This window comes from Miniopterus natalensis, chromosome 8, assembly GCF_054644295.1.
Source record: "Miniopterus natalensis isolate mMinNat1 chromosome 8, mMinNat1.hap1, whole genome shotgun sequence".
Lineage (NCBI taxonomy): Eukaryota > Metazoa > Chordata > Mammalia > Chiroptera > Miniopteridae > Miniopterus > Miniopterus natalensis.
The window spans coordinates 50466602-50494386 of NC_142088.1; the positions used below are offsets into that span (position 1 = coordinate 50466602).

At 42.9% G+C, this 27785-nt stretch overlaps 1 protein-coding gene across 7 annotated transcripts in view; it reads right to left on the reverse strand.

Moving 5' to 3' along the window:
- TANC1 (tetratricopeptide repeat, ankyrin repeat and coiled-coil containing 1) overlaps positions 1 to 27785 on the reverse strand; it is a 211830-nt gene that overhangs the window by 101267 nt on the left and 82778 nt on the right. For all 7 annotated transcript variants that reach the window (XM_087819835.1, XM_016215958.2, XM_016215222.2 and 4 more), the window contains one exon: positions 16445 to 16645. In XM_087819835.1, the coding sequence (XP_087675961.1) occupies positions 16445 to 16645 (201 nt within the window). The remainder of the gene's footprint in view (positions 1 to 16444; positions 16646 to 27785) is intronic.

The following is a 27785-nucleotide window of genomic DNA, read 5'->3' on the forward strand; positions in this document are numbered from 1 at the left end:
ACACGCAAAGTCAGAGGTAGCTTCTCTTTTCTTTAGGAACTTGCAATTTTTTTTCCTTAAAGTACTTTTTTACTAGACAGCACACAGGTCAGGAAAGTCATGGAATTCCACAGAAACGGTTCCTAGAACACGCTGATCCCTCAGCATTGACCACACGGTGGCACTGCTTCAATGCTAATTACAGACTAAATCCTTAAGTGTGTTTCTTTACCATCAAGACAACAGCGCTTGCACCCTTAGGAGTTAGGACTATGAAGTCCAGAAATGCTTTTTCTCTAAGGTTTTAGGTAACACGCATAGGTGAACAGTGCATATGGAGGAATTAAACGGCTGAGGCAGCAACTCTCTGCCTCAATTTTAGGCTGGACCTAACAAAATTCCAACATACTTGCCCCTTGCAAAGGCTGATCCGCCTCACAGCCAACACGGCAACAGGGGGGCAGAAGCACCTGGGGACCTCTGGGCTCCTTGCCTCACAGTGCAACACTGCAATTCATCTACCCATGAATCTATACTCATATATAAATAAGTAAATGAGGAAGAAGAGACGAACCTCCCATGCAGAAAACTTCTAAATAATTTATGTAGATATTCCACTCTCAAGGAGGGGAGCATAACTCCCACCCTTCATGCTGGGCTGTGCACAGGGACTTCCCTCCAAAGAGCTCACTATGGAGAGGGACATAAGGAAAAAGAGTAATTTTACTCTGGAGGAACCTGGCAGCCACTACCTCAGTCAGGTGACCCAAGTTATTATAAACTGTGATAAGTCACATTTCTAGCATGTACCATCAATAGGACGTGATGAGAAGGGCCCTTTATGCCTGTGGTCTTCCTCCCCCCAAACCCGTAGCTCCAGTCTAATCTTGAGAAAAACAGACAAATCCCAGCAGAGTGGCATCCTACAAAACACCTGAACAGTATGCCTCAGAACTGCCAAGGTCCTCAAAACCAAGGGAAGTCTGAGAAACTGTCTGGGCCAAGAGGCGCCTAAGGAGACAACACAGGTAAACGTAACTTGGTCTCTTGAATAAGATCCTGGCTATTAGGTGGAAACTAAAGAAACACAAGGGAAATACAGACTTTAGCTAATACTGTATCAGTATTAGTCCATTAGCTGTGCCAAAGTGTCATACGAATATACCAGTTAATAACGGGAAACTAGGTATGTGGTTTATGGGAACTCTGAACTATCTCTGGAGCTTTTCTATAAAACTAAAACTATTCTAAAATAAAAAGTTTACTTAAAAAATTCATTCAAGGCTCAAATGATAATTAAGAGATACCTTCACATATAGAAGATTCCTTTTATCTTCTGTATTATGGGATTTAGGCTGTGCTCCTGACAGTGCCTTGACATTCATCACAGAGGAAGGAGGTTGTTACGAGCTGAACTGTGTTCCCCCAAATTCAGATGTTGAAGCCCTAACTCCCAGTATCTCAGAAAGTGACTGTATTTGAAAATGAGGCCCTTAAAGTGGTGAATAAGTTAAAAAGAGGCCATTGGGGTGGACCCTAATTCAGTCTGAGTGGTGGCCTTAAAAGAGGAAATATTTTCCCCTTTAGTTTATTATTTTTCCATCACCATTTATCTCCCTTTATACCTTCTTCCACTTCCTCCCACTCTGCAGTCACAACACTGTTGTCTTTTTTTTTCCTAGAAGAGGAAATTTGTACAGACGTCTAGACACAAGGGATGAAAGACCCTGTGACGACACAGTGAGAAGATGGTCATCTGCAAGCCAAGGAGACAGGCCTTAGGAGAAACCAACTCTGCCAAATTTCTGTTCAGCCACTGGTCTGTGGTACTTGGTCATGGCAGCCCGAGCTAATACGAGGGTGAAGCAAAAAACACAGCTTCCCTGAAGGTCACGGGAACAACGGCAGGAACGCAGAGCTCGCTGGCTTCTCTGCCATCTGTACCTTCTGAGAGGATCTGACCTAAGGCTGCTGTTCCGGGTGGCAATGGAGTAGAGTGGAAATGACTGGGGCTTTGGAATCGGGCAGGCTATCAGGCAGACTGAAGTTCAAATCCCAGTTAGTCACTAACTAGCTGTGTAACTTTTAGGCAAGTCATCTAAATTCTTGGGTTTCTCCATCAACTCTAAGTGGGGCAGGTACCTATACCTCAGGGTTCACAATGTTTCTAAAAGTGTCTAGCATACAGTAAGCACTGAATAAATACTAAGTTTCCACTCCCCGTTTCCTTTCCTCTACGTCAGGTTGGCTGGTGATAGACTAGGGGCCAAATCTGTCCCACTGCATGGTTTTATAAATAAGGTATAAGCAGAACACAGCCACGACCACTCATTTATGTGCTGTCCACGGCTGATCTGCACGACAATGGCAGTTACAACACAGAGCACTTCGCCTTCAAAGCCTCGAATATGTATTACCCGGCGTGTGACAAGAAACTTTGTTGACTCTAAGGTCATCAATTACCGCATTTTCTAAAGCTAACACACACTTTCCATTGCTTATCCGACTTGACCTTCACAGCATCTGGCACACATGCCGTGCCCTGAAACACCGCCTCCTCGCTTGAGCCAGTGACCTGTGGAACATCCAAGGTTCAAGATACTCAAAGTCAAACTCCCTGTCCCTACCTGACCAACCTGTTTCTGTATTCCACACTGTAGTCAATCACACCAGCACCTACACCTGCGACGGGACAGGAACATCTCTACCTGGGAATCCCAGAACTGGGGCTGCACTACTCCTGTCAGAGCCTTAGGGTCATCGCCTAAAATATGAGAATAATGACCACCTTGGAGTCACCTGGCAACAACTACACGCATAACCATTTCTGGAATCTGGAGCCATCTAGAAAACCAAGCTGGAGCCCTTAGCAAGCTCCTCAACTGGGAACAAAGAGTGACGGGTGCGAGGAGATGTGGATCCCTCGGCTGTCTGGTCAGCTGGACAGTCTAGGGCAGTGCCCCAGGGAACAGTCCACTTATCCCAACTGCTGGACCAGTACCTTCCTGTGTGTGCTATTACCTGAGGGCTAGCAAGGCCTGGCCCTGAGCCATTTCCTTCCCCAATTTTCACATACAAACAACCTATAGGTTTTTTTTCCTAAAACTTTCTCAAACTGATCTCCACCTCCCTCCATTCTCCTTTGTCACTGTGGAGGTTTAAGCCACTTTACTTCATTTGAATCATTACAGGAGAATCCCAACCAGTCTCCTCAGCTCCAAGATGGCCTGTATGAAAAAAACAGTTACTACTGTCTGAAAATTCAGATCTAGTTATTTCATCTCTCTACCTAAAAAATGGGTCACCTGGCCAGGCATGGCTCAGCGGCTGAGCATCAACTTAGGATCCGGGAGATCGCAGTTCAATTTCCAGTCAGGGCACATGCCTGGGTTGCAGGCTCGGTCGCCAGTTGGGGGTGTGCAGGAGGCAGCTGATCAATGACGACTCTCATCATTGATGTTTCTCTCTCTCTCTCTCCCTTCCTCTCTCTGAAATCAATAAAGATATATTTAAAATAAAAAATTTTAAATTAAAAAAAAAAAGGTCCACCACCACCACTGCCAGAAGAATAAACCCTTGCTGGCTCCCACTGCATTTCCAACCTTGTCTCCAATGCCACCTGCCCCACCTGCCTTGTGAGCTCCAGCCACTGTGGGCCACTCACTCATGAATTCCTGCATGTCCTCCAGATTTCGTGTGGGGCTGTCCCTTCCCTATGGGACAATTTTCTCACCCACCCCACCCCAACTCAACCCCTGGAAGTGCCTGTTTGCCATGAAACCCCTAACTCAACTTTCAAGAACCGCCTCCAATTATCACATATACCCGGAACCTTATCAGCTCCCCCAAAGAGAGGCTTGTTCTTTCTCTGTGATGCCACAACTTTGTACACACCTCAGTGTCTTAACTGTCATTATCTGTCTCACTAAATGGAGAGGTCCCCAAAGCTTAGGGCCAAGTATTTATTTACCTTTATATCTACCTCATCTCTAGCCCAGTGTCCAAACATGCAGCTGATGCTCAAAAAACCTGTATAAAACAAATGTTTTATGATGAAAGGGATCCTGGAAAAATCTCTTGCCAACTTAGTTGCCAACAAGTCCAGGAGAGCTGGGGGGAGAAAGAGCACAGGAGAGCACTAGTCCATAAAAAGGGACTGTTTTTAAAGGCCAAAGGGCATACAAACTAAGGATTTCCACTTTGAAAGGAAGATACAGGGAAAAGTAAGCCACAAAAATAACAAGGGGAGTCAAAATGCAAATAAAAATGTGATTTTCTTAAGCAGTCTTCTAGGATGTTTCTCATTTGAGGGAAAACATGTTAGACTCAACAGTCTTTATTTTTTCCCTCTGGGTATCATGACAAGATCTACTTACAACACAGTGAGAATAAGTTAAGGTGCCTCAGGTATCAAACTACAGTAAGATTTTTCCTGCCTTAAAAGGACCTATAATTCCTCATTTGCTCATTAAAACACCACAAACACAAGAAAAATAGTGAAGGCTAACGCTGAGTCATATTCAGTTCCTCAGACACTGTTGAGTGTGTACGTCCTGACCTGGCCGGCTGACCTCATTTCCTCCTGACTTGAGAGAGTTCAGGTGGCCGCTCTGGGGCGCCTTTCTCGGCCAGACAGATTCAACTCTCACCACAGGACAACACATAGGTGCTGGTGGGTTTCCCTGCCCTCACCCCCACGATCTTTGGTGATAGTTTGCTTCCTGGTGAACTGCTTCTCACACTCCTCCAAAACTCAGTTACTTGTGTTTGTCACTGGCTGACCTTTTATCACTTTCAATAAGAGGTATAATAGAACCAAGAATAAATAAAAAGACATCTGGCTGGAGCAGCACACACTATGGGAAATGAACACCAATGAGACAGTGAGCAAGACGCTTCCACAGAAGCTGTGAATGGGTCAGCAAGTCCACAAAACTATGCCCAGAACTTACAAACACAAATCCAAATAGTAACGATTTAGCATGAACAGTTTCCTCAACATTTACTAACCCAGATCCAAGTATCAACAATCAGGCTTCAAGGTCCCTGCACTGAGGCAGTGGTGCCGGCCCTGCTTCACATCAGAGAAACGGACTGAAGTCAAAGAGGAGGAAGGAAGCCTTCCCCTTCGCGACCCCAGGGACGGGCCTGGACAGTAAGGACTACGCCAAGCGAAACAGGCCAGTCAGAGAAAGGCGGGTACCATGCGCGCTCTCCCGTATGTGGAATGTACTGAGCGAAACACAGCAACCAACACAACAGAAACAGACTCACAGATACAGAGACTGGGCTGACAGCTGTCAGAGGGGAGGGGGCTGGGTGCAAAAGGTGAAGGGGTTAAGCAAAAAAGAAAAGAAAAAGACACCGCTCACAGGCACAGACAACCGCGGTGATTACCAGGGGGAAGGAGGACAGGGAAGGGGGGAGAGGGAAAAGGGGGAGCAAGTGATGGAAGGAGACGCGACTCGGGGTGCTGAGCACGCAATACAATATACAGATGTGTTACAGAACTGTACACCTGAAACCTTTATAATTTTATTAACCAATGTCACCCCAGTAAATTCAATAACAAAAAAAAGAGAGAGGCTGACAAAGCGGGGAGAGGCGCAAATCACCTGACCTCACAGGTCGGGGAGCCAGGGCATTTCTCGAGTGTGTTTCAGGAGTCAGGCACTTTATGAACCTTCCCTCTATCCTCTCAAAGACCGAAATGGTAGATCATTTATTCTCACTCCCAGATGAGGAAGGCAAGAATCAGAGAGGTTGTCGAATAGCTTCCAAGGACACAGGGCTATTGAGAACAAGGACCGGGGAACTGAACCCAGGTCTGTGTATCTATGACACTACATAGTTGGGCAGAATTTCTCCTTTTAGAAGGCAGAAAGGGAAGAGAGTTCAAGCTTATCTAATACAGATAAGATCTGCTTAAACCTCACAACTTCTAAAAAAAAATAAAAAATCCCACTCAGAATCTTTTCTATATATATACATATATGTATACACACAAATTTTAATGCATATTTATGAGTGTATCTATACATCATTCAAATCTTAGAATACACACATCTGGCTCTAAATAGGAACTATATAACTGAAAAAAGTAAATTATTTTGTAAAAGTGAACACTTTTTAATAAAGGCTATCTCTATTGAATTTTTGCTGAAGAGCTTGAAATCCACAACCATTTTTTGATTGACACAAGAGCCTGTAAGCCTCAGTCTAGTATCTCCAATTTCCATATCAAATATTTCCAAATCAAGTATTAACACTAGACTCTAGGATGTGTTCAGCTGGCATATATTTCCTTTTGATTACTGAAGGCCCTCAACATCGAGGCCTTGTGAAACATCAAAATGCCCAAGACAGAAGTGTCAATAATACATCTGCACTCTCAAATGACACTTCTGTCCAGTGTTATGTGGAGTTACAGCCTGGGCACAATCACTTTACCTGTATTCAACTTGCACTTGCTTTACAAGATGGGACAATTCTGGAGGATGAGAGACACACGTCTCCTGCTCCCTCAGCCAGTCTCAACCCCCACTTGCCTCTCACATAATGGGATTCTGGTGTCTCAGGTATGTATTTCTGGTACAATGCAACCTAAGCACAAGCAATCTCCATCTGGTGCTAGTCCCAATAAACAGCAATCTGTGTTCATGGCAGAAGAAAAACAGCTATGCCATCCGGAGACAATGTGTCTGCATGTGGCAATTACAGGCAATGGAAGGGATATTCAAGGGTAACCTGACAAAGGTTTCTGCCTTGCCTGTAGACTTTATCCCTTACCTGGGGAAGGCACAACTCTCATTGTGCTCTCACACATAGCTTCAGGCAAGAAGTAACTGCTCAGCTTCCACTGGAGTGTTGCTCTCATTGCCTGGTGAGCAAATTTGGACCATTTTGGGACACATACTCTCTCTCCATCAGCTTCATGAGTCCCTGTCTCTCATTTCCACAGAGAGCTCATGGGGGTTTCACAAATTATTGAGGCAGGGCACCACCGGGTTTCCCACTTTTTTGCTTCACCTGAATTTCTTATTTCTGCTGAGAAATATCACTTAACTTTTTGCACTTGTATCACTGATTCTAAGAACTGGCTTCCCTCACAGGGCAATTTTACAGACATAAAATTTTAATCACATATCACGTGCAAACGAAAAAAAGATGAGTAACACAAGTAGCTGGTGGCAGAGCTGGAATGAGAGCCCAGACGTCAGTCATGGCATTACTGCTGTTCTCGTGTCCTGTTCACTGGGAACAAAGTCTGCTGCACATCAAGGAGACACATGCTTGCCAGAAAATACACAGATCTGAGGGTGAGATCCCACTGGGGGGCACCTGGCTCAGGATGGAGACTGCAGGAATCCATTCCCGGCCACTGAGACAGGTGAAGGAAGCTGAAGATGGGCTCTGAGGCAGACAGTTACCCTGAAAGAGCCCCCCCCCCCCCGCCGCCACAGGAGAACCGGTGGATCACGCCCCGCACTTAACAGTCTACATTTCATTTAAATCTCTTACCCTGTAAGAGAAGCACTGTTATCACCCCTATCTCCCAAATGAGGGAACACCTATTAGAATGGCCCAAATCCAGAACACTGACAACCCCAAACACTGGTGAGGGTATGGAGCATCGGTAACTCTCACCCGTGGCCGGTGGGAATGCAAAATGGCACAGCCACTTCGGAAGACAGCCTGGCGGTTTCTTTAACAAACTAAACACACTCTTGCATACAATCCAGCAACCGTACTCCTTGGTACCAAACACGTATGTCCACACAAACACCTGCACCAGGTGTTGATTGCAGCTTTGCTCAAAACTGCCAAAACCTGGAAGCAACCAAGACGTCCCTTTGGTAGGTCAACGAATAAAAATACTATGGTACTTCAGACAATTGGAATATTATCCAGTGCTAAAAAGAAATGAGCTAACAAGCCACGAAAACACACGGAGGAATTTTTAATGCCTATTACTAAGTGAAAGAAACCCATATGAAAAGAATGTATATTGTATAATTCCAATCAGGCAACATTCTGGAAAAGGCAAAACTGTGGCAACAGTGAACAGATCAGTGGTTGCCAGGGGTCCGAGGTGGGGTGGAGAGAGGGATAAACGGGGGAAGCACAGAGGGTTTGGGGGCAGTGAAAATATTCACTGTGTGATACCGTAATGATGCACCCATGCCACTATGCATTTGTTCAAACTCACAGAATGTCCAACATAAACAGTGAACCCTAAGGTAAACTATGGGGGGCCTTTCGCCAGGCCCTACATGAAGGTTTTCCCAGAGGATCCCATTTTCCCTTCTGTAAAGCACCTTAGTTCTTACTGGCCTCTCTCCTAGATCGCCATCCGGTGCTCACTTTACTTTTCCTCTCCAGGCTCTGCACACCCTGCCCCTCCATCTGGAACACAGCCAGCCACTCCTGCTGACACACACACAGACTTGTTTCACAACAAATGTGAGGGTTCAAGCTGGAAAGGCAATCTTCCCTCTGTCTTTTCCCACTTTACACTAACGTTCATTAATGCTGGATACAGATGCAATAACTTCTATGGGTTTTCTGCTTCTCTGTGAGTCAGACATGATCAAAAAGAAGATTGCCACCATCACTGCCTCTGCCCCCATCAATTTTCTTGAGATAAAAACGCTCATTTCTAAGCATGGGGTTGGGTTGGCTCCAGCCGCCATCTGACACCACCACAGGTGCAGCTGACACTGCTATAAAGTGTGACGGGATAAAACCTCCAGTCATCATTAACTCCTGGTGGCGGGAAGCATGCAGCAAACATGCCAAAGCCTGAGAAAACGGGAAAGTGACAGGAGCACAGAAAAGCAGGGCTGAGAAGGATGCTGGCAAACCCAACTTAAAACATACTCCCCCCTTTTGCTCACTGCGCAATGGAGCAAAGCCCTGAGAGAGTGGTAAGACCTTAACTGAGTATCGGTTCTCTCTAGATAAGGGGAAGATGTGTTCCTAGCTTTATAAATGCAACAGAGGTTTACATTTAAATTGCTGTGTCCGTTAGTATTTCAACCTATCACAAGGAGCTGATGAATGTAGACTACTAAAATTTTATGCCCCCTCATAAGGGTAACTGAAAGAAGTGATCAGATCCTGTGTTCCAGGCTCCACGCTGAAACAAGACAAGACCCAAAGACAAGAAGCTCACAGAATGTCAGGGCAGAGGAGGAGGGCACACAGTGCTCCAGAGATCTGGAGTAATAAGTGATTTCTCACAGAGGGGAAAGGAGAGACAAAGGACAGCTGGATGAAGCAGAGATGCCAGCCACACCTGAGGCCAACTCGGACAAGGAGAGCTCTGGCCTCTACTGCGTAACTTGTATCTAGAATACAATAAGAATTCTTGTTTTAATAATAAAACTATAATGAGACAGTTCACATGCACAAGAATGGCTATAATAAAAAAGATAGACCACAATAAACAATAGAGTGTGGAGATCTTGGAAACCTCATACTCTGCTGGTGGGAATACAGAATGGTACAGAATTTTAAAAGGTTAAATGCAAAGTTACCATATGATCCCACTACGAGGTACTACCCAAGAAAAAATGAATAGATACATCCACACAAAAATGATGCATACACAAACGTTCACAGCAGCATTGTTCATAACAGACAAAAGTGGAAACAACCCATATGTCCATAAACTGAAGAATGGATTTTTAAAGTGTGGTATGTACATAGAATAAAATATTTGGTAACAAAGTGGAATGAAGTAGTGACACATGCTACAATATGGATGAACCTAGAAGACGTTGTTACCTGCAAGAAGCTGGTCACAAAAGACCACATAGTGTATGATTCTCTTTATATGAAATGCCCAGAATAGGCTAACTTTATAGACAGAAAGCAGATTAGTGGTTGCTTAAGGCTGAGAAAATAGGGAATGGAGGGATGGCGGAGGGGATTTGGGGGGGCATAGGAAGGAACGTGTTGTATTAATGAGAACTTTTTAAGGGAGATAAAAATACTCTAAAATTAGATTGTGACAACCCTGTAAAAATGTCTAAAAAGCCCCACTGAACTGTAAACTTTAAATTAATGAATTATATGGTATGTAAAATATCTTAAGCTGTTTTTAAAAAATGCAACAGGATAAATCACAATGGAAAAATATTTAAATTGAGAAAACAAAAACCTTCTGTGAGTCATAAAACACTATAAACCTAATTAAGTGGAAAATGAACTGGGAAAAAAATTTAATAACCTACATGACTGATAGCCTTAAAACAAACAACAGGAAAGCTGTGATAATTCAGTAAGGAACACATATTGCCCCAGGAGAACAAAGGACAACTATTACAAAAAATTCCTCAAAGAAAAAAGTACAAATGACCAGTAAGTATATAAAAATTCATTTTTGACATTAATAAGTTTTCACCCAGTAATTCCACTTTTAGAGTCTATTCCAGTGATTTTCAATCTGTGTGCCACAAGAATTTTTAAAACATGCAATACCTGACTATTTAGTCAGGGGCACTGACCACCTTTCCCTTAGACTGTCAAAAAAAAAAAAAAGAAAAAAAAAAATGAAAACAGCCAATACAGTAGTTGTCTGGTGTGAATGAATCAAAATTATACCTTTTTTTGGTCAGATCAGCAAAAAATATATTTTTTGGTGTGCTGCAGAATTATAGTAATTCATTTGTGTGCCATGAAATGAGAAAGGTTGAAAATTGCTGGTCTATTCAATGAAAATATGAGAGATGCCTTTAAATTAATATTTAAGAATGTTCCTTCTGTTGTTCTTTATTTAGTGGAAAACTAGGGACCTCTTACTTGTCCAATGCTTGGGCAAATAGGCAAGCATTATGTTTATGTATTACAGAAACAAGGCAGGAAAGGCATTCAATCAAGTGTCAAAAGTAGTTATTTTCTGGGGGTACACAGGGAACCAAGATTTACTGTATCTTTATTTTGTACATTTCTGTAATATATTTTCTTCCTCAAGTATCATTTCTAAAATTTAGAAAAAAAAGATAACAAATACCTATGTATTTACCTTTGGATATGAGATAATCACATTAACAGTGGTTCTTACATTTTGCTACATGTTAGCATCACCTGGGAAACTTTTAAAAAATCCCAATGCACAGGCCATACCTCATATGCATTAAATCAGAATCTCTGAGAGTACGACTCAGGCATCAGTATTCTTTAAAACTCTTGGGTGGTTATAAGGAACCGCCAAATTGTATATAGGTGAAGCAGCACTAGGGGCAGGGAAATAAATGGCACGCAAAGGCCCTCAGGTTCTCAGTGGAGCGAATGCATGCACACGGTTCTAGGTGTAAACGCAGAACAGAAAGTGTGTGTGTCCTGGCCATGGCTGCACATGGCAGTAAGCACAGGCAGGGCTACCTACTCCTTGGAGGAGGCTACCCCATAACAAGTCTCCAGGAGAAAACAAATAATGTTGGTCCTATTCATCACAGCAAGAGGAACTGTCCTCGCTGCAGGTCAGATCCCTGACTGCAGCCCTGACCACTCAAAGGTGAAAGCAGTGCCCAGAACTGGCTGCATCTCCTGTTATTCTCCACCTCCCTGAGAAGGAGCATCACAGACACACACGTGCACAACCTTAAGCCTATGACCTCCCCAGGTACATGCAGTCAGGACACAAAGCCGAGCCATTAACAACATGTATGTGAACAATGGACACACCAATGCAGACTGGCATAGGAGAATGTGCTGGAGACAGAGGGGGGGCCTGGGCTTAGGAAAAGCTCCACCAATAACTTGCACATTGGGGCAAGTTCTGTAAAGATCTTCGGTTCTGTATCTGCAAGTAGGCCTGGCTGGATGTGCTGTAGAGGCCTTGCCAGCTCTAACGTGTCTCTGATCCTCCATAATTCTCACCACAAAACACAGACTGCGGGGTTGTAGCTAAAACTGGAAGCCAGCTGAGTATTGTCCTGACCAAGAACTTGATCTGACTCAGCTGTGACAATTCCCCTGACTATCATGGAAAGAAAGAAAATGGAAATTGTCTGAGAAGTGCAGACAAAAGAGAAGGAAGATTCCAGAGTGACTTCTCAGTCTCCTCTTCCTAATTCGCAGGAGTCCACAACTCGGCCTGACAAACACCTACCAGCTCCATCCATTTAAGACTGTTCCCTGAAGAGGTTTACTTCCAAAAGCAGCCTCTCAGAGAATGCCAGAGGACATACAAAATCAATACAGCTTTTCTGGAAAGTGACTGGCCACTATGTATCAAGAATCTTTAAAAATGCAGTCCACTTAGTTCAATAATTCCACTTCTGGGAACCTGCCACTCTTGAGATACTAGCTGTGGATTAAAAATGACTGGACAGAAATATTCACAGCGGGTGTTCTGGGGCTGGTTGCACAGCAATGTGAATGTACTTAACACTGCTGAACTGTACATTAAAATTAGTTAAAAATCAATTATGGAAAACTGAAACAATGGACATTCAATATCAAGTACTTCAAGCAAACTGGAAATTACTCATGATGTATTAAATGAAAAACGGCAAAGCACATGTGGTCTCAGGTTTAGGTGGAATTGATTTTAAAAAAAACACACTAGAAAAAGCAGAACTCTAAGAGTAGTTCTGTATGCTGGGACTTCCAATTTTCTACAAGAAACACGTGTGGTGAGGGAGGGCGGGGCCTGGCAGACATTAACTCATGGTTCAAAAATCAAAGGGCAGAATGGCTTCCACTTTACAGCCTGTCAGCTTTGAGGTTTTTCCCTTAAAGACACAGACAGCCAGAGGGGTTTTCAAAACTGCTACATCAGCTCTGTTAAAGGAGACAGACCTGGAGCAAGCAGCAGCAAAGATGCAAACAGCCAGCAGGAACCCAGTCACCCCATGCAAGCAAGGATGAGAAAAGCTGTATCACCACTTGTCACCATCTGCTGTCCCAGCCCTCACAGTATTTTAAAAGGTTGCTTCTCATTGGTGCAGTACCTTTTGTTTGTTTCATAATGGACCTAAAGTGACCTGGGAAATGTAATTCCAAATATAAAGTAACTAATGATATTACTAATAAACAAACCACAGGAAATGGGCTTTGCTCTTCTCGGGAAGACAAAAGGATGCATTACAAATATTAATGAATTCTTAATCCAAAAAGGCCTGCACTAGCCACAGAATCACTTTAATGGACATTGGTCCTTGTTTTTATTACCAGAAAACGTATTTTCCATCTAGAAAAAACAGATTTGAAATGCTCAGAAAAACTGCATCTTTTTCAACTAGCAGTAAAAAATAAGCAAATGGAGCAAGGTTAGTAGGAAAGTAAATAAAAATAATAATGAGCAATGTAAGTAGAATGTTCTTCAGAAAATCACATAAAACGCAGTCACAGTACTGCAAGGTTAATGAAATTGTCCCAGAGTTCCCATGGCCCAGGAGCTAACGACCAATGAAGTACACAAGCCTTCATTAATACAGGTTGTGTGAGTGCCTATTACAGGAGTTCATAGTATTTGACCTCTGCTAGAATAATAGTTTTGGTCCTTGACAGTTTCTTGATTAGCATCAATTAGTGAAGAGTTTCTATCCAAACAAGTAAAACAGGTTTGGTGGTGTTTTTTTAAAGCACCTTCTTAAAAGAGAGAGAAAGGGGTCTTGTCTTAAAAATGAGAACAAAAGTCATCAAGGTAATTTCAGAGCTGGGTCTGAAAGATGACAAGATCCCACTGGGGTTGGGGAGTGGAAGGGGAAGGATCCATACCTATGGGCGCTGCACACACAGCACAATGTATTTACTGTATCGTTAACAACAGTGCTACTTTTTAAAATACATGGCTATTTTTAAACCCAGTGCACGTTCACAACCATATGTCAGCTATTTTTGCAGGTAGAACATTAGGGCTCTGGATAGTTTTCCGACAATATGGCTTAGACAGAAATCTGTGCATGTTAGACACCGTGGGGAAAATGCTGTTTATTTGTCTGATGTATTCTGAGTCACTGCCATTTTTAAGCAAGCTTCTCTGCCCTTAACTTTCCTTTTTGAATTAAAATTATGAAGATAATAAAGCCGAAGTACCACAGTGAGACACTAATTTGTTGCACAGATTTGGGCATGACACAAGCACTGCTCCGCTAAGAGAAGAACCTGCTCAGTGTATTTAATTAATTAGCACTTGTGCCAAAAGCATCTAATATGGAGAATATTTTCTTCACTCCATTAAAAGGTTGAATGTTGCAGAACTTCTTCCTTCTATTCATAAGGCCTTGCAAAGATGTTAGCAGAAGTCAATATTGTTCTTATGGAGAAAAACTCTGGGATAGTTTCTCAAAACCAAAGATAAGTAATTTGGTCAGGACACAGGAGCAAGGCCTTGTCAGGGACTTCCCTGCGGGCATGCCTGCAGCTCCAGAGACCCTTCTGGATGGCCGTACTTCCCAGGCTTGCCATGCCACTCACTGCTACCTAACATCCCACTAAAATGACACTACATAACCAAGTAAATAAACTGTAACTATGTGAGGTGATGGTTGTATTAACTAACCTTACTGTAATCATTTTCATACACACACACACACACGCGCGCGCGCGATGTCTCCAAAAAATGTATATACACACTTGAACAGCTGATAACTCAATTTTCACTCCTGTTCAGGTTTAACCGATTTGAAATAATGGGTGAAGCCAGACTAAGCTTTTAACAAAGAAAATTTATCCTAAAGCGCCACTAGACTTTTGGGGAGGATATATAAAAGAAAGTTTACGGTACAAAACTGGCAACAGTCAATGAATTGAGAGTGCACAAATATCGAACAAAATGATTCTTGATGTTTGTGATTCCACTGCTTCATGCTATCAGCAGTGCCTGGACCAGAACAGCCATCAGTTTGAAAACAGGCATTGACAAAAAAATTATTCATTTCTGTAGATTCTTTTAAATTTTGAAAATAAACTGTTGATAAACACTGACTTTATAATCATTCAAAGTGTGTATACATTTGGGGGGGAGGACACCCTGAAAACTGTCCTAACAATCAAATCTCTGCACGTGGCTTACCCTCCACTGAGGTCCCTCAAGAGCCCAGAAGGGTTCGGATTCTGTTATCTATTTTATATGGACGAGGGGCGCTTAGAAAAGACACTGTGCCCATCCTCAAGCCTCAGACATGGGAAGCACATAAACACTCCATTTCAAGGAAAAGGGGCAAGCGATGTGGCTGGTAAAAGGAAAAGTAAATGCTGTGCACAACTTATAGAAGGGGAGCAGCCGGCAAGGAAGGCAGCGTGGAAACTATGATTTGAAAGAAGAGAAGAAATCTGACAGGGATACAAGGAGAGGGGGAGGACAAGTAGTAGGAAGAAAGGACATTCCAGGAATTTCCCCAAATACTGACAAACAGGTCAAATTCCTTGGCACAGGAAATCACTTCATACCAAAAAGGTCTCTAAGTTCCAGCTAATGACTGGATTGTAAACAATGTTGTCCAAAATAAGAAAGTTCTAGAACAATAAAATATTTTGGAAACTCACCAATTCATAGAACCATTTCTACCGAGTCAAAGCCCTAAGAGTTGCCCTCTTAATTTTACATCCCGACAAACCACAAATATCCACTATAAATGATTCAGAAATAACACATATGACATAAAAAAATACAAATATCTACAAAACCAGAAAACAAATACCAATTTTACAGCCCCAGGGCACATTTTAGACTAATTCCAAACATGTTACGTATAAATGAGAACAATCTGCACTGGCCTTATAATCAATAAGACCCCAAATTATCCCACCCTCAGTAAACAAACACTCAGCAAATCTAAAAGATCAAAGGACTTTTATGACTCCAGGAATCAGAATTTAGGAAAGGCTTTCCTCACATCTGATTCATAACCTCTCCAAGCTAAGCTATGTCAGGTTTTTATTGGTAATGTTAAGGATAAAAAGTTGGTAAGCATGAGGAAAGCGAAAAATGCTTTAACCACGTAATCCATAAGTCCCTTTCCCCCTTGACACTCTACAAGTCTGATTTTTCAGAAACAATTAAATTTTATAGCTGTTCAAATGCTGGATGATGTAATTAAGGAAAACACATCGGTATGTAACACTCGGTAGTAATAATTATCAGATTACACTTGCCAAAATCCAAAACCTTTAAATGCACCACAATGTGTTTAGGTTAAAGTATTCCCAATTCATGAGCAAAAAAACCAACAAAACTGATGGTTAACGTTCATTTGATAACAAGATCTTAAATCTTGGCTAAAGTCTAGCCTGGGTCATCAATATATACTTTATATACAGGGTGAATTAAAGAAATGAATCTACTCAAATCATAATTTTAAAAAAGATTTCCTTCTTCCAGAAGTTACTGTAACAAAGAAAAAATCTGCTCCCAGATTTCTGATAAGCACAAGTTTTGCTTACTTTCAATACGTGTATTACATATATAACCAAGACCACTGGTCTGGGTGCTGTTCTGTTGCTTGTTTACCTGGGGATTTCTTGTTTGATCTTGACTGCATTGAGTGAGACTGTCGAGGCAGCAGAGGTGATGAAGGCAGCGACATGGAGACACCTTTGGCCAAGCTCACCCTGTAGGTGTCCTCTGCCATAGGAAGGCTGCTCACAGAAAAGTCACCACCAAGGCCAGGGGGCAGGACTGGAGGGGAAGTCTCTGGACTAAAGTCACTTCCTGGAGTGGAGAAAGAAAATCTTAGGTTAGACCACCCATTACAGGTAGAAGCAAATTTAATCCCCAAGAACTACATTCTTACAATGTAATTCCCATATATCATACATGTGTGTGCTGAACATTTTTAATAACTTTTTTTCCCTCTACCACTCTGACTTTTTATTCCGTGAGGGAAAATTCAAGTTTCACTACTCCAGCATCAATGAACTGCCTCGTACCTTTTCTGCACTGTACCAACTGGTCTGGTTTCATTCGTAACAATGCGTCCAGAAAGCCACTGATCTGAGATTAAATCAAGATCAAATATGAATGACCCACAAGTAGCTTTGATTTCAGCCTAAAGTCAGAGAGGGGGTTACCGGTCTTACATAGGTATCAGTAAAACAGATTCAAACACCAAGATCCATTCCACAACTCTCTGGCATCCCCCGACTTCTTAAAAAAAAAAAAAAAAAAGTCCAAGGGAGGGTTTAGCCTGCATTCTCTCCAGCCCCATACATGTCTTCTCTCATCTGATCCATGTCACACTCCCCATGGCACAGGGTAGAACCTTCTATAACTCACCCAGGCCAAACCCTTAGTCCTGAGACTAGAACCATGGCTCACTTACACAGGTTCTCCTTGGCATTCAGTCCCTACATGAACTGAAGGACAAGCAAGCTTACTGTTATGAAATTAAACTTTCTAGAGTAAGCAGATCCAAAGAAAAAAACAAGATGCAATTACAGTGAAGGGAGTGTACACAGAAGAGAAGATGTAGGCTAGGACCAGCCTCACTGAAAAACCCCCACCACCCCCGCCAGCCAATCCAACCCGAAAGCACTCAGATCACAGGTGCCCCTCCTGCTGTCCCTCTCCACCCATCGCCGCCTCCCCTCTCCCCACTGAGAAGTAGCTGAGGAAGTGCAGGCACAGGAGGGTAAGCTATCCTGAAGATTAAAAACATCTTCGAACTTCAATAATATACAGCAGCACTGGAAAGCTTTAGACAATTTTCCATGAACATACGAGTCTGACAAATGCTATCCGAGTGGTCCTCACCATGCCTTCCGGACTCTGAAAAATCATGGCCTGGATTTGAATCGAAGTGGTCTAGCTCAGCAGGAACTCAATTTCTTCAGATTTCTGTGCACAAGGCTCAAAGGGGATGCGACCCAAACCATCCAGTTCAAATTGCATCCTTATGCTTGTTTTTCATGGGAGGAGATATGGAGAAGTAGGGGGTGGTGTTTAAAATAGGATCTCCTTACCTCCTAAGTCCACGTGAGTGGTCCTCCTACAACAAACCTCACCCACCCTGCCTCCTGAGTCTGCACTGTAAGATACCACCACTTTCAATTCCCAGGACCCAGGAGCTAGTCTTATACCACCATAGTCAAACCTGTAATCTTTTAAAAAACCCCTCCTGAGGTCCTGACGCAGGGCATGCCATTTCCCAGCTGCCTCCCTTTCAACTGTCTGGCAATGAAATGGGCCTTAAGGCAGAGCTGGCGGTGCACTGTAAGGCCTACTCCCACTGGGGCCAAATGCCACTACACCAAGGAGACTTGTGAAAGTAGAAGGGGCAGTTGTTCTTTCTGGGCCCATATCTGACTCTCATATGACCAGTCCCTACTGGCACCTTGGTGTCATCTTAGGAATGCAAACAGGCGCTGTGCCTGCAAGAATGGTGCCTGGTCACCTGATTCCTGGATGTTTAGCAAGAAACACTAGGAGAGAGACAAGAACTTGGAAAGCACTAAGGCCACAGCCCACAACCCCAGGATGTGGGGTGGGACCTTGAAGAGGTGACACTGGTTTTCCATGTGGCTTGAAGAGAGCCACCTAGCTCTGCAGCTGCCCTTATGATGCCTCAGCCACCACCCTGGGCAGTCAAATGGCTGAGGGTGGCCTGACAGGAGCAGGTGCTGAGAAGAGGCACTGTCTTTCCTACTTACACATATACGAAAAAACAAGAGCCCGGATTTCAAGTCCCTGAATTTGGATGGAGACACGAAATTAGGGAGAAATGCACCTCTTGTGACAATACCAGAAATAAAAAGTTGACAATACCAGAAATAAAAAGCTCACAACTAAGAAAGGGTTTATTTTCTTAAATACTTAATATTCTCTAATGTGATACAAGAGAAACTGGGGATTCAAGGGTAAAAGAGAATTAGAGATTCCTAATTAGAAAATCTGCCCATAAACTTTGTTTATATCAAGCAACACAAATATTTTCTCTAACTGCAAGTCTGGTGGGGGAGAGTTTCCAAAGCATGCTGTGACCGTGAGGACCTTCGGCCTTTGAGCAGCTGTGCTCCAGAACTTTGATTTCATGTGGTCGGCAATAAAAACAGGGCTTAGAGGTGGGGTTTGGGAAGGAAGGGTTTCTATTTCAAGTTTGACATCACACTATAAGATCAGTCCCAAACATGTTGTTCTGTTGGTTTGGTTTGCAGACACAATTAAAGATCCTAACGTCCAGCTTCCTCTTATTAGGAAGGGACAGAAGTTTTATGTATGAACAGGTGGCACAAAGCACACGGGGTAATCCAGTGGCTGAGAAACTAAAGACAGAAGCTGTCAAGTCTGGTGCTTTAATTGCACGAGGTCAAAGGGGTTCAGGTGGAAATCAGTCCAAGAGTATCACTAGGATGCAGACAATGCCAGGGGCAGAGAGCGAAAATCTCTCAGGGGCAGCCATGAGAACTATACAATATTGGTCTAGGAAACATCACACCAGAGATTCTCCGGTTGATTTAACATTCCTCAGCAGATGCCTACAGAGGTTTAGGAGGCATTAAAAACATTTCACTGCATTGACCAGCAGGGCTGGCATGTTTTTTTGAGCCTTGAACAGATGCTTTTCTTTTAACTATGATCTGTAGTATTCCCACCTCAATAAAAGGATGGGAAGCACACTTCCTGTTGCTGCAGCAAACAGGCCCAGGCCAGGTAGGGCGATGCATCCTCTCCAGGGTAGGAAAACCATGATATCAACCATGATTGATTTACCAGGCCTCCTCCTGTTCCACCAGCAGGTGTTTCCCGTGGAACAGTTACACACCACAGACACTTACATGCAGCCCGCCATGCCTGTAATCCCAGACAGCATCTAGTCCAGTCACATTGTTCCATAGGCAGGAAGCTGGAGCATGGTGGTTAACCATGAGAAGAAGGTTAGAACTTCCCCAAAGTCTCCCCAGCTGGCCAGCTCAGACTAGAACATACTCACTACTCTACACAATTAAGAACTTTACTTTGGAAAAAAGGAGGTCCCCCAAACTGACATGCTTTTTATTAAATGGATTAAATCCATAAGGGGTCAGCACATTTTTTGCTATACAGGCCACAAAGAGTCTCTGTCATTTATATACACACACACACCCCCCTTTTCTTATTTTAAAATCACCAATTCTCTGAGTTCCAAAAATAAAAGACTAGAAAGGGCACGGGGCATAAGGTTCTTCCTGTTTGTAACAAATGTAAGTAAATACATATACACAAACATACACACAAAAAGAACTGCAAATCGAAGTCACAGTTGGCAAAGATAATGGAATTATCAAAGGGGATAAAAGCCATCCAATTAGGTATTTTAAATTGGCAGAAATGGCTTTTGATAATAGTTCTTTATTTTTTTTCACTATTACAGACTGTGAAAAGGGATTTAAATGCACAATGAAAGGAAATGCGAATCTGGCAGATAATGCATGTTTAAAAGGTGGCTATGCAGAATGCGATGTCCAACATTACAGATTAAAGTACATGGAGTGCAGGATTAGAGAAGGCTTTTAAAAATGGGGGCAATGGAGCCAGGAAGATGAAAGCAAAAGCACATTTCAGAAAGACCTGAGAAAGGCAAGGGTGAGCTCAGACATTCAGGTAAATAGGTCTGCAGATGCAGGAAATAAGATTTCCATTTATTGTGCAGTTGAAGTGGCTGGGTGGAGGAGGGGGAAAACGGGAGCTCAGAATAGAAAGAGAAAAGATGTTCTGTTTATCCAGTTCCAGAAAACGGGGGCTTGGGCGATACACTTAACTAGGGCATTAAATGTGTTAGGCGTCTTTTATGCGGTCCCTGTCTGGGAGTCCACTAATGTTTCTTAAACATATTTTCCAACATGAGGTTTTATAACCATATAACATATATATTTACAGAAACCTAGAAAATTGGAAAAGATTTCCTCCCACAAGATCCAATATCATTTTTGGAGACTTCAGAAGGCAGTCTCTGAAACTGAAAGCACTTTAAACCATTTTACATCTTATAGGATCTCCCCAGTATCCAGCCAGACTGATTGTCAATGTGCATTTTCAAAAAAGAAGGATGAATGTATCCCAGAAAGCAATTTTCCAAAACATTATTCACACAGTCGTGACTAATTCCCAAACAATACCACTAAAAGGCAACAAAGCAGCAAACCCCCAGAATACAGAAAAACCTGGTCAATAGGACATGTTTAGCCTTTTGTCTTCAAAACTCTACCAAGCTTGGGTTCTAAATAGAAATCAGTAAATACCTTCACAATTTATTCTTAATACTCAATGGTTATAGAACCAAATGTACTTTATCCTGAAGCAGTTGATGAGTAAACAAACTGGCTTTTCTTCTCTGGTTGTCGAAATTTTCCCCTGAAGGCATGTCATCATCATGCAGAGTTGCTGAGTTTTGAGAATTTTTGACTGCAGAAAAACTCCCACTCCCAAGCCCCAGGGGGGTACACTTAAAAATAAAAAATATGCTTTTTTGAAAGATGCCCTATGTGTTAGGACAGGGTTTCAGGCTTTTCATGTCTATGACCTCATATCCTCACAACCACCCCCATGAAGTACTTGCTAATATTATGCCCCCTCCTTCAGTAAGGAAACTGAGGCACAGAAAGCATCGAATATCTTGAGGAAGGTAACTGGCGAATGGCAGAGCTGAATTTGAACCCAGGCTGTCCCATCCAGAGTCCCTTCTCCCAGTAACACTCCCCTGAGAAAAGGCGACTGGCATAGGCCTTTCACCATTACGTCATTCTGTATATTTAATAGGAAAAACCAAAAATAGTGTATGTAGGTCTACATGCAGTACTGGGCCACGGTGGGAAGAACCTGTTCCCTCGTCTATTTTCACTTTTCCTGCTGGCTGGTTAATTAGCTCCACAGCGCTGGGAGGCGCCCAGGCCCAGCGATCATTAATTTTCTTTCAGTCACACCTTATGCTGTTACCATACAAGCAAAGTGGATCCGAGATAGATGTTTAGTCATCAAGCACCCTACTTTCTTCTCATTTCACTTTGTACTGTATGTAATTCATTAACTCTTGCAGTCTTTGGGGCCCGCCACCTTTGCCCGGGGTGAAAGCCATTCCCAGCACAGCACAGAGTCCAGCCACTCGCCTGGCCCTGGTGAAGGAAGTACGGAGGCAGCTGTGGGGAGCCGCCTGGCAGGGTTCATCTTCAACGGACGCGGGATTCACTGTTCTACGGTTTCTTGTCGGGGTCCTCGATACTCGGGTCCCATCAGAGCCACTACACTCAGATTCTGAGATCTGCCAGGCCTGCTGCTACTGCACAGGACGAGTTCCCAGGCTGGCACAGAAGGCAGCCCGAGCCCTTCCCGGGGAGGCTGTCCTCACTGGTCTGGTCATTAAAGCTCACAAGGGGATTCTTAAGTGCAGCCGGGACTGAGAACCACGGAGTCAAGATGACTGTCAACAAGATGTGTGCTCCCATTACAAGACAAAGAGGTGGGAGAGATGGAAAAGAAAAGGAACTTGAGGGAATACATCTTGAATGATTATCAGATGATTAAAATAAAAGCTATATATAGATGTATATACAGTGTGTATCTGTATGCATGCACATGCACACACACTGTTTATATGTAAATATACATAAACATTCACACGTGCACATGCATGCAGGGTCTCTAGAAGGACACACAGGAACCAGTAGCAGTGACTGCCTCTGGAAACGGAAACTGACCAGTTGGGAGGGTGAATGAAGGTATGGGCTTTTATATGGTTTACATCTTTTCTATGCCCAGACATTTCCTACCAATACTTTAAATTTACATTCCCTGGGATTGAGCCAACTGTAGATGTGAAGGTCTTAAGTCTACATGGGCCACCTGCTATGGCCTAATTTGGCAACTAAGTGAAGTGAGGTTCTATTCCACACAGACTGTGATCTGATGAGATCTATTCTCTTTCAATGAAAAGGCAACACCTTCCCACAAATAAAAACCTCAAAACAATAAATGGTGAGAGACTGACAAAACTCAGCTTATTAGTGAAAAGAATGGGAATATCTTCTTGAAAACTCAAAGAAAGAAGACTGAGAAAAAACCTCAGTAGACTGCTTAGCACCCTCAGTAGAATATAGGATAACATGGCCTCTATACCTTTCCTATGGTGTTTCCTTTTTGATTACCTGATCTAGAGGTCAGACTAAGATTAAAAAGAAGGAAAGGCAATAGCTATGGGTAGGGGATGGAAGGGGTTAATGGGGAAAAAAGGAGACATCAGTAATATTTTCAACAATAAAGATAAATTTAAAAAAAAAAGAAAAGGCAATGGCTAAACTAGGATCCACATTTCAGACATAAAGTAGAATTAATACTGCAGAAAGTCCACCTGGTGATAAACAAGCTTGAGGAGGTCTCCCCAGGATGTAGAGAAGAGGTCACATTTTTTCAGGATGTGAGAAAAGATTATAAATATGAAAAACCAAGTGTTTCTGAGAAGAAATAAAGAGATGTTAACTTTAAAAACTCAAAGAAAAGAAAAATAATCTCTTTTTGAATTGAGTTTTGCAGATTTAAAAAGGACTCACCATGCTCTAGGCTGTTTCTCTGAAGGGAGGCCCACACCTGGACTCATCCTAACAAAACTTGAAGTTGATAATTCAAGAAAAAATTATCACAAGCATCCAAGTAAGTATATAATTTTAAAAAAATTAATGGGATACAAAACCACAGAGATTTCCAAAGGAATCAGAACTTGGAACCCAGCTAACTGCCTTCAGACTTCTTGTAGTAGTTCCTAGGGCTGCTGTAACAAAGTACCAGGTGTCTGAAACAACAGAAATGTATTCTCACATTTCTGAAAGCTATAAATCAAAAATCAAGTTGTTGGGCAGGATTCATGCTCTACTCTGAAGGCTCTAGGGGAGAACCTGGCCCAGGACTTTATCTTAGTTTCTGGTGATCCAATCTCTGCCTCCATAATCACGGGGAATTCTCTGTGTACGTGTCTCTTCTCTTCTAAGGACACCAGTGGTAATGGATTAGGGCTCACTGTAACCCAATATGAGCTCATCTTAACTTGATTACATCTACAAAGACCCTACTTCCAAATAAGGTCACTTTCACAGGTACTGAGGGTTGGGCCCTCAAAGTTATCTTTGAAGGACACATTTCCACCCACAATACCTCTTCTCCAACACCAAATGCCAGAAGTAGGAAAAAAAAAAAAAATCTATGAAACTTGAGGGAGCAAACAGCATAATCAAACCATATAAAACCGAAGTTTTTTATTAACCACGATATCAACCAAAAAACATTCTCAGATACTCAAAGGCTCAGAAAATGCATGCCCTATTTAATCCTTCTTGAGAAAAATGTTACTTAAGAATCAAATTTAATAACTCAACAGTGGGGACATTATAATTTTTTTTTAAAAGCAGTAAACTATAACCCAAGCGCAGTCTTCAAATGCTTCACTCAGCTGTTCCCCTTCTGCTTCCACTCCCTTCTCATGCAGGAAATGTGCTTTTCAAACAATATCCTTCACCCCCCAGTGCAGAAAGAATATCTTACTTTATCTGGTGACCTCTTAAAACAATAGCGCCCGGTGCCAGCACTTGCTAACAATGGCTAATATTTTTCACATAATTGTGACACTGAGCAGAGAAATCTCTCTTCACCCTCCACCTCCCCCCAAACAAACAGAGTAACGCACCACAATGACCATTTTCATTGCCAAGGAACTGAAATTACAAAAAAAAAAGAAAAATGTGAGTTTACCATATGGTCAACATTTTTTAAAAATCTTTATTGTTGAAAGTATTACAGATGTCCCCTTTTTCCCCTCCACTGATCCCCTGCTCCCGGCTGGTCAACACTTTTTAAAACACGTGGAACAAACCTTTAAGGCAGCATACAGAGTTTTGCATAGGCCTTATGAAGACTGAAAATATGCACCACAGAAAGTGAGAAGGAATAAAACGTAGGTGGTGGTGATTCCTAAGAGGCTGGAAGCACTGATGGGTCTTTTTCCCCTTTCTTTTACATTTTAAGGTTGACCTATGTTCTGACATTTTTATAATGAGAATGTCTCATAAAACACTTTATTTTCCATTAAAGATTTATTTGAAACATAAATTTGTATCTATTTCCTTTTACTTCCAGAGGTTTTCCAGCAAGCACCCCCTCCCCCAGATACCTATCAAGTTCCTGCTCTCTGAGCCCCTTTCCCCAGGAAGAAGGGTGCCCTTTTTGATACCCAGGCACCTCTAACTATGCCTATTGGTTTTACTCAAGCCACCTGGCTCAGATTTGCCCTTGTCCATCTAGCCCAAACTGTCTGTCGTCATCTCTCTTCAGGTCTCACTGATGTTAGATGGTCTTTCTCGTCGATTGTTCTCACAGTGAAGTTCTGGACTGGCTTCCTCCTACAGTCACCATGTGGTCCAAGAGCCAGGGCCTTACTATATGTACTTCAAAGTAATTAAAAGGACCCCCACAGCCCTGGTTCTGTCTACACTGACTTCTCTTTCACGTCTAATCTCCAACCAATTAATTTTTCTCTTAACATTAAACTTTACCCCCAAACCACCACCTCAATATACCCTTTTAATTTATAACAACATAGAAAACTCTACTTTTTCCACATAATTTTCTTGGGGGTGGGGGCGGGGGAGGGGTGACATGAGGAATGCTGAGGGTAGGACCACCATGCTGCACATCTCACCTCTAGGTGAATGGCGCCCAGAAACGGTGCAATGAGGCAGCCCTGGGGACTGCAACTACACACTGGATGTCCAGCTCCTAAAGCCATTCTCCATCTCAGTTACACATCCAGCCCCACCACAAGTGCTGGGCAATATTCACCCTGAACTTCACATTAAGTGAGTACCCAAGTAACACATAGGATTTATATTGAGCTCTCTTTTAACTATATATGTAATGCTCATTGAATGTATCTGCCCTAATAATGAGGATGATTCAGCCAGAAGTTATTAAGACCTTACTTTGGGTACCAGACACCTTGCTAAGCACTTTAGATACATTAGCTCACTTACATCCTATTCCATTTGAAGTAAATGCTGCCATTGCCCTCTTGGTACAGATGAGGAAACGATGGCTTGGAGGGGTAAATTGTCTAGACTCCCAGCCTATAAGTGAAAAATCCAGATCTGAACCCAAGCAGTCTGAGCCACAGTCAGAATTCTTAAGCATGAAATCACACTGGGTCTGCCTCCCCACACCATGCGGATCCCCTAACCAGGGATCAGACCAAGCATGGAGTGCTGTTCGGTGGTTAAGAAATCCTGACTATCACCCACCGATGATTTAGCAAGTCATGTTTCTCTGAGTGATACTCATCAGGAACATTCTGTCATATTGGACATGCTGACATTTTGGGGGTGGAAAAATAAGTTGAGGGAAAGGCTTGTAGAACAATACCGTAACCAGCAAACCACCCCCTCACTAACTACTCAAATCCACACTGGTAGTCCCGTCAGCAAAGTTGGCTGCCAACAGGCCTTATAGTGTGAGTGTGAGTGAGTGAGTGTGTGTGTGTGTGTGAGAGAGAGAGAGAGAGAGAGAGAACACAAAAGGGAGCTGCTACCATTTATCTTATTTCAACTCCTTACAAGGAAAATGGAATCTATAAACATTTGGGGGAAAATGCCTCCAAGTTTCTAGGCAGCATTTAAAGTTTCTTCCCCACAAAAACACATTAAAAACGCAATACCACCAACTCAGTGCACATTCCAGAAAGCAGCAGCCTAAATCAGTTGTGTCCCTGTGGCTATTTCACAGGCTCCTTTTCAGGGCTGTGCTGTGGAGGCAGGGAGTGGGGAAGGAATGAGGTGACTACATGTTCTTCCTCGGTCGTTTTACTTGCTATACTCCTCCCCCATCGCCACCACCAAAAACCAAATAAATAAAAGCATTGCTCAGTTTTTGAAACGGCAGCCTCAATGACACATATGGTAAAAATACCTTAGCAACAAAGTCAATATTGTCTCACCACGGCTAACCACATTCACATTCCACTCTAATCACGATTTCTCAACTATAAAGCGGAATGCGAGCTACTCGCTTCATTCATTCTTGGAATTTCACTCTGGGAAAATTGCCCTCCGACATTTTCCACGCACTTGCACGTAAAGTAAACGTTAGAATTATATTCAGTAGATATTAGTGTTTGGGTATCTAACTTGCAAGTGTGCGAATAAGCAAATGTCAGTGAGGATTCGGCATAAACACAAGAACCAAGTAAAACAGGGTGACAAACTACTTTGATCAAGTCCTGTCCCGTTACTGCTATAATGGAATCCTTTCACTATCTGCTTGTACATCTGTATTTTAAATTCATCTTTACAGGGCTGCCAAGGATAACGGGGGAGCTCTTTCTGCTAAGAGTTTTCAAAGTCACACACGCATCCATCTACTATGGCTGGCTGGGGCTGGCCCTGCACACACACGGGAACAAAAGGCACTCCAGTGGCTCTCAAACCTGGCTACCCATTCAAACACCACTTTAAAACAACACAGAAGCTTGGGCCCCACTGCTGGTGATTCAGGAAGTCTGGTGGGAATCTGAGTCACAGTGGCTCCAGTGAAGCGGCCAGGTTTAGGAATCACCCAGGCAACTACTAGAGCCACTGCTTGTAAAGCCGGGGCGAATAGCAGGTCACCTGGGCACACCTGTTATGCACACACACCTCTGTGCAGAACTCTGGTAAGAGGGCCTCGCACTCAGGTCTCATTTCTCCCTCCCTCCCCTAGTAAGCACGTGCCCTCCCAGACTGTTTGCAGCAACTGTCCCATAGCTCTCCGCTAAGACCAGGCTGTCCCCACGGCCTCTCCTCCATCTGCTGCAGATGGAATGGCCAGGGTCATGCGTGCCACACAGACAAGGAAACGAACAAAACAA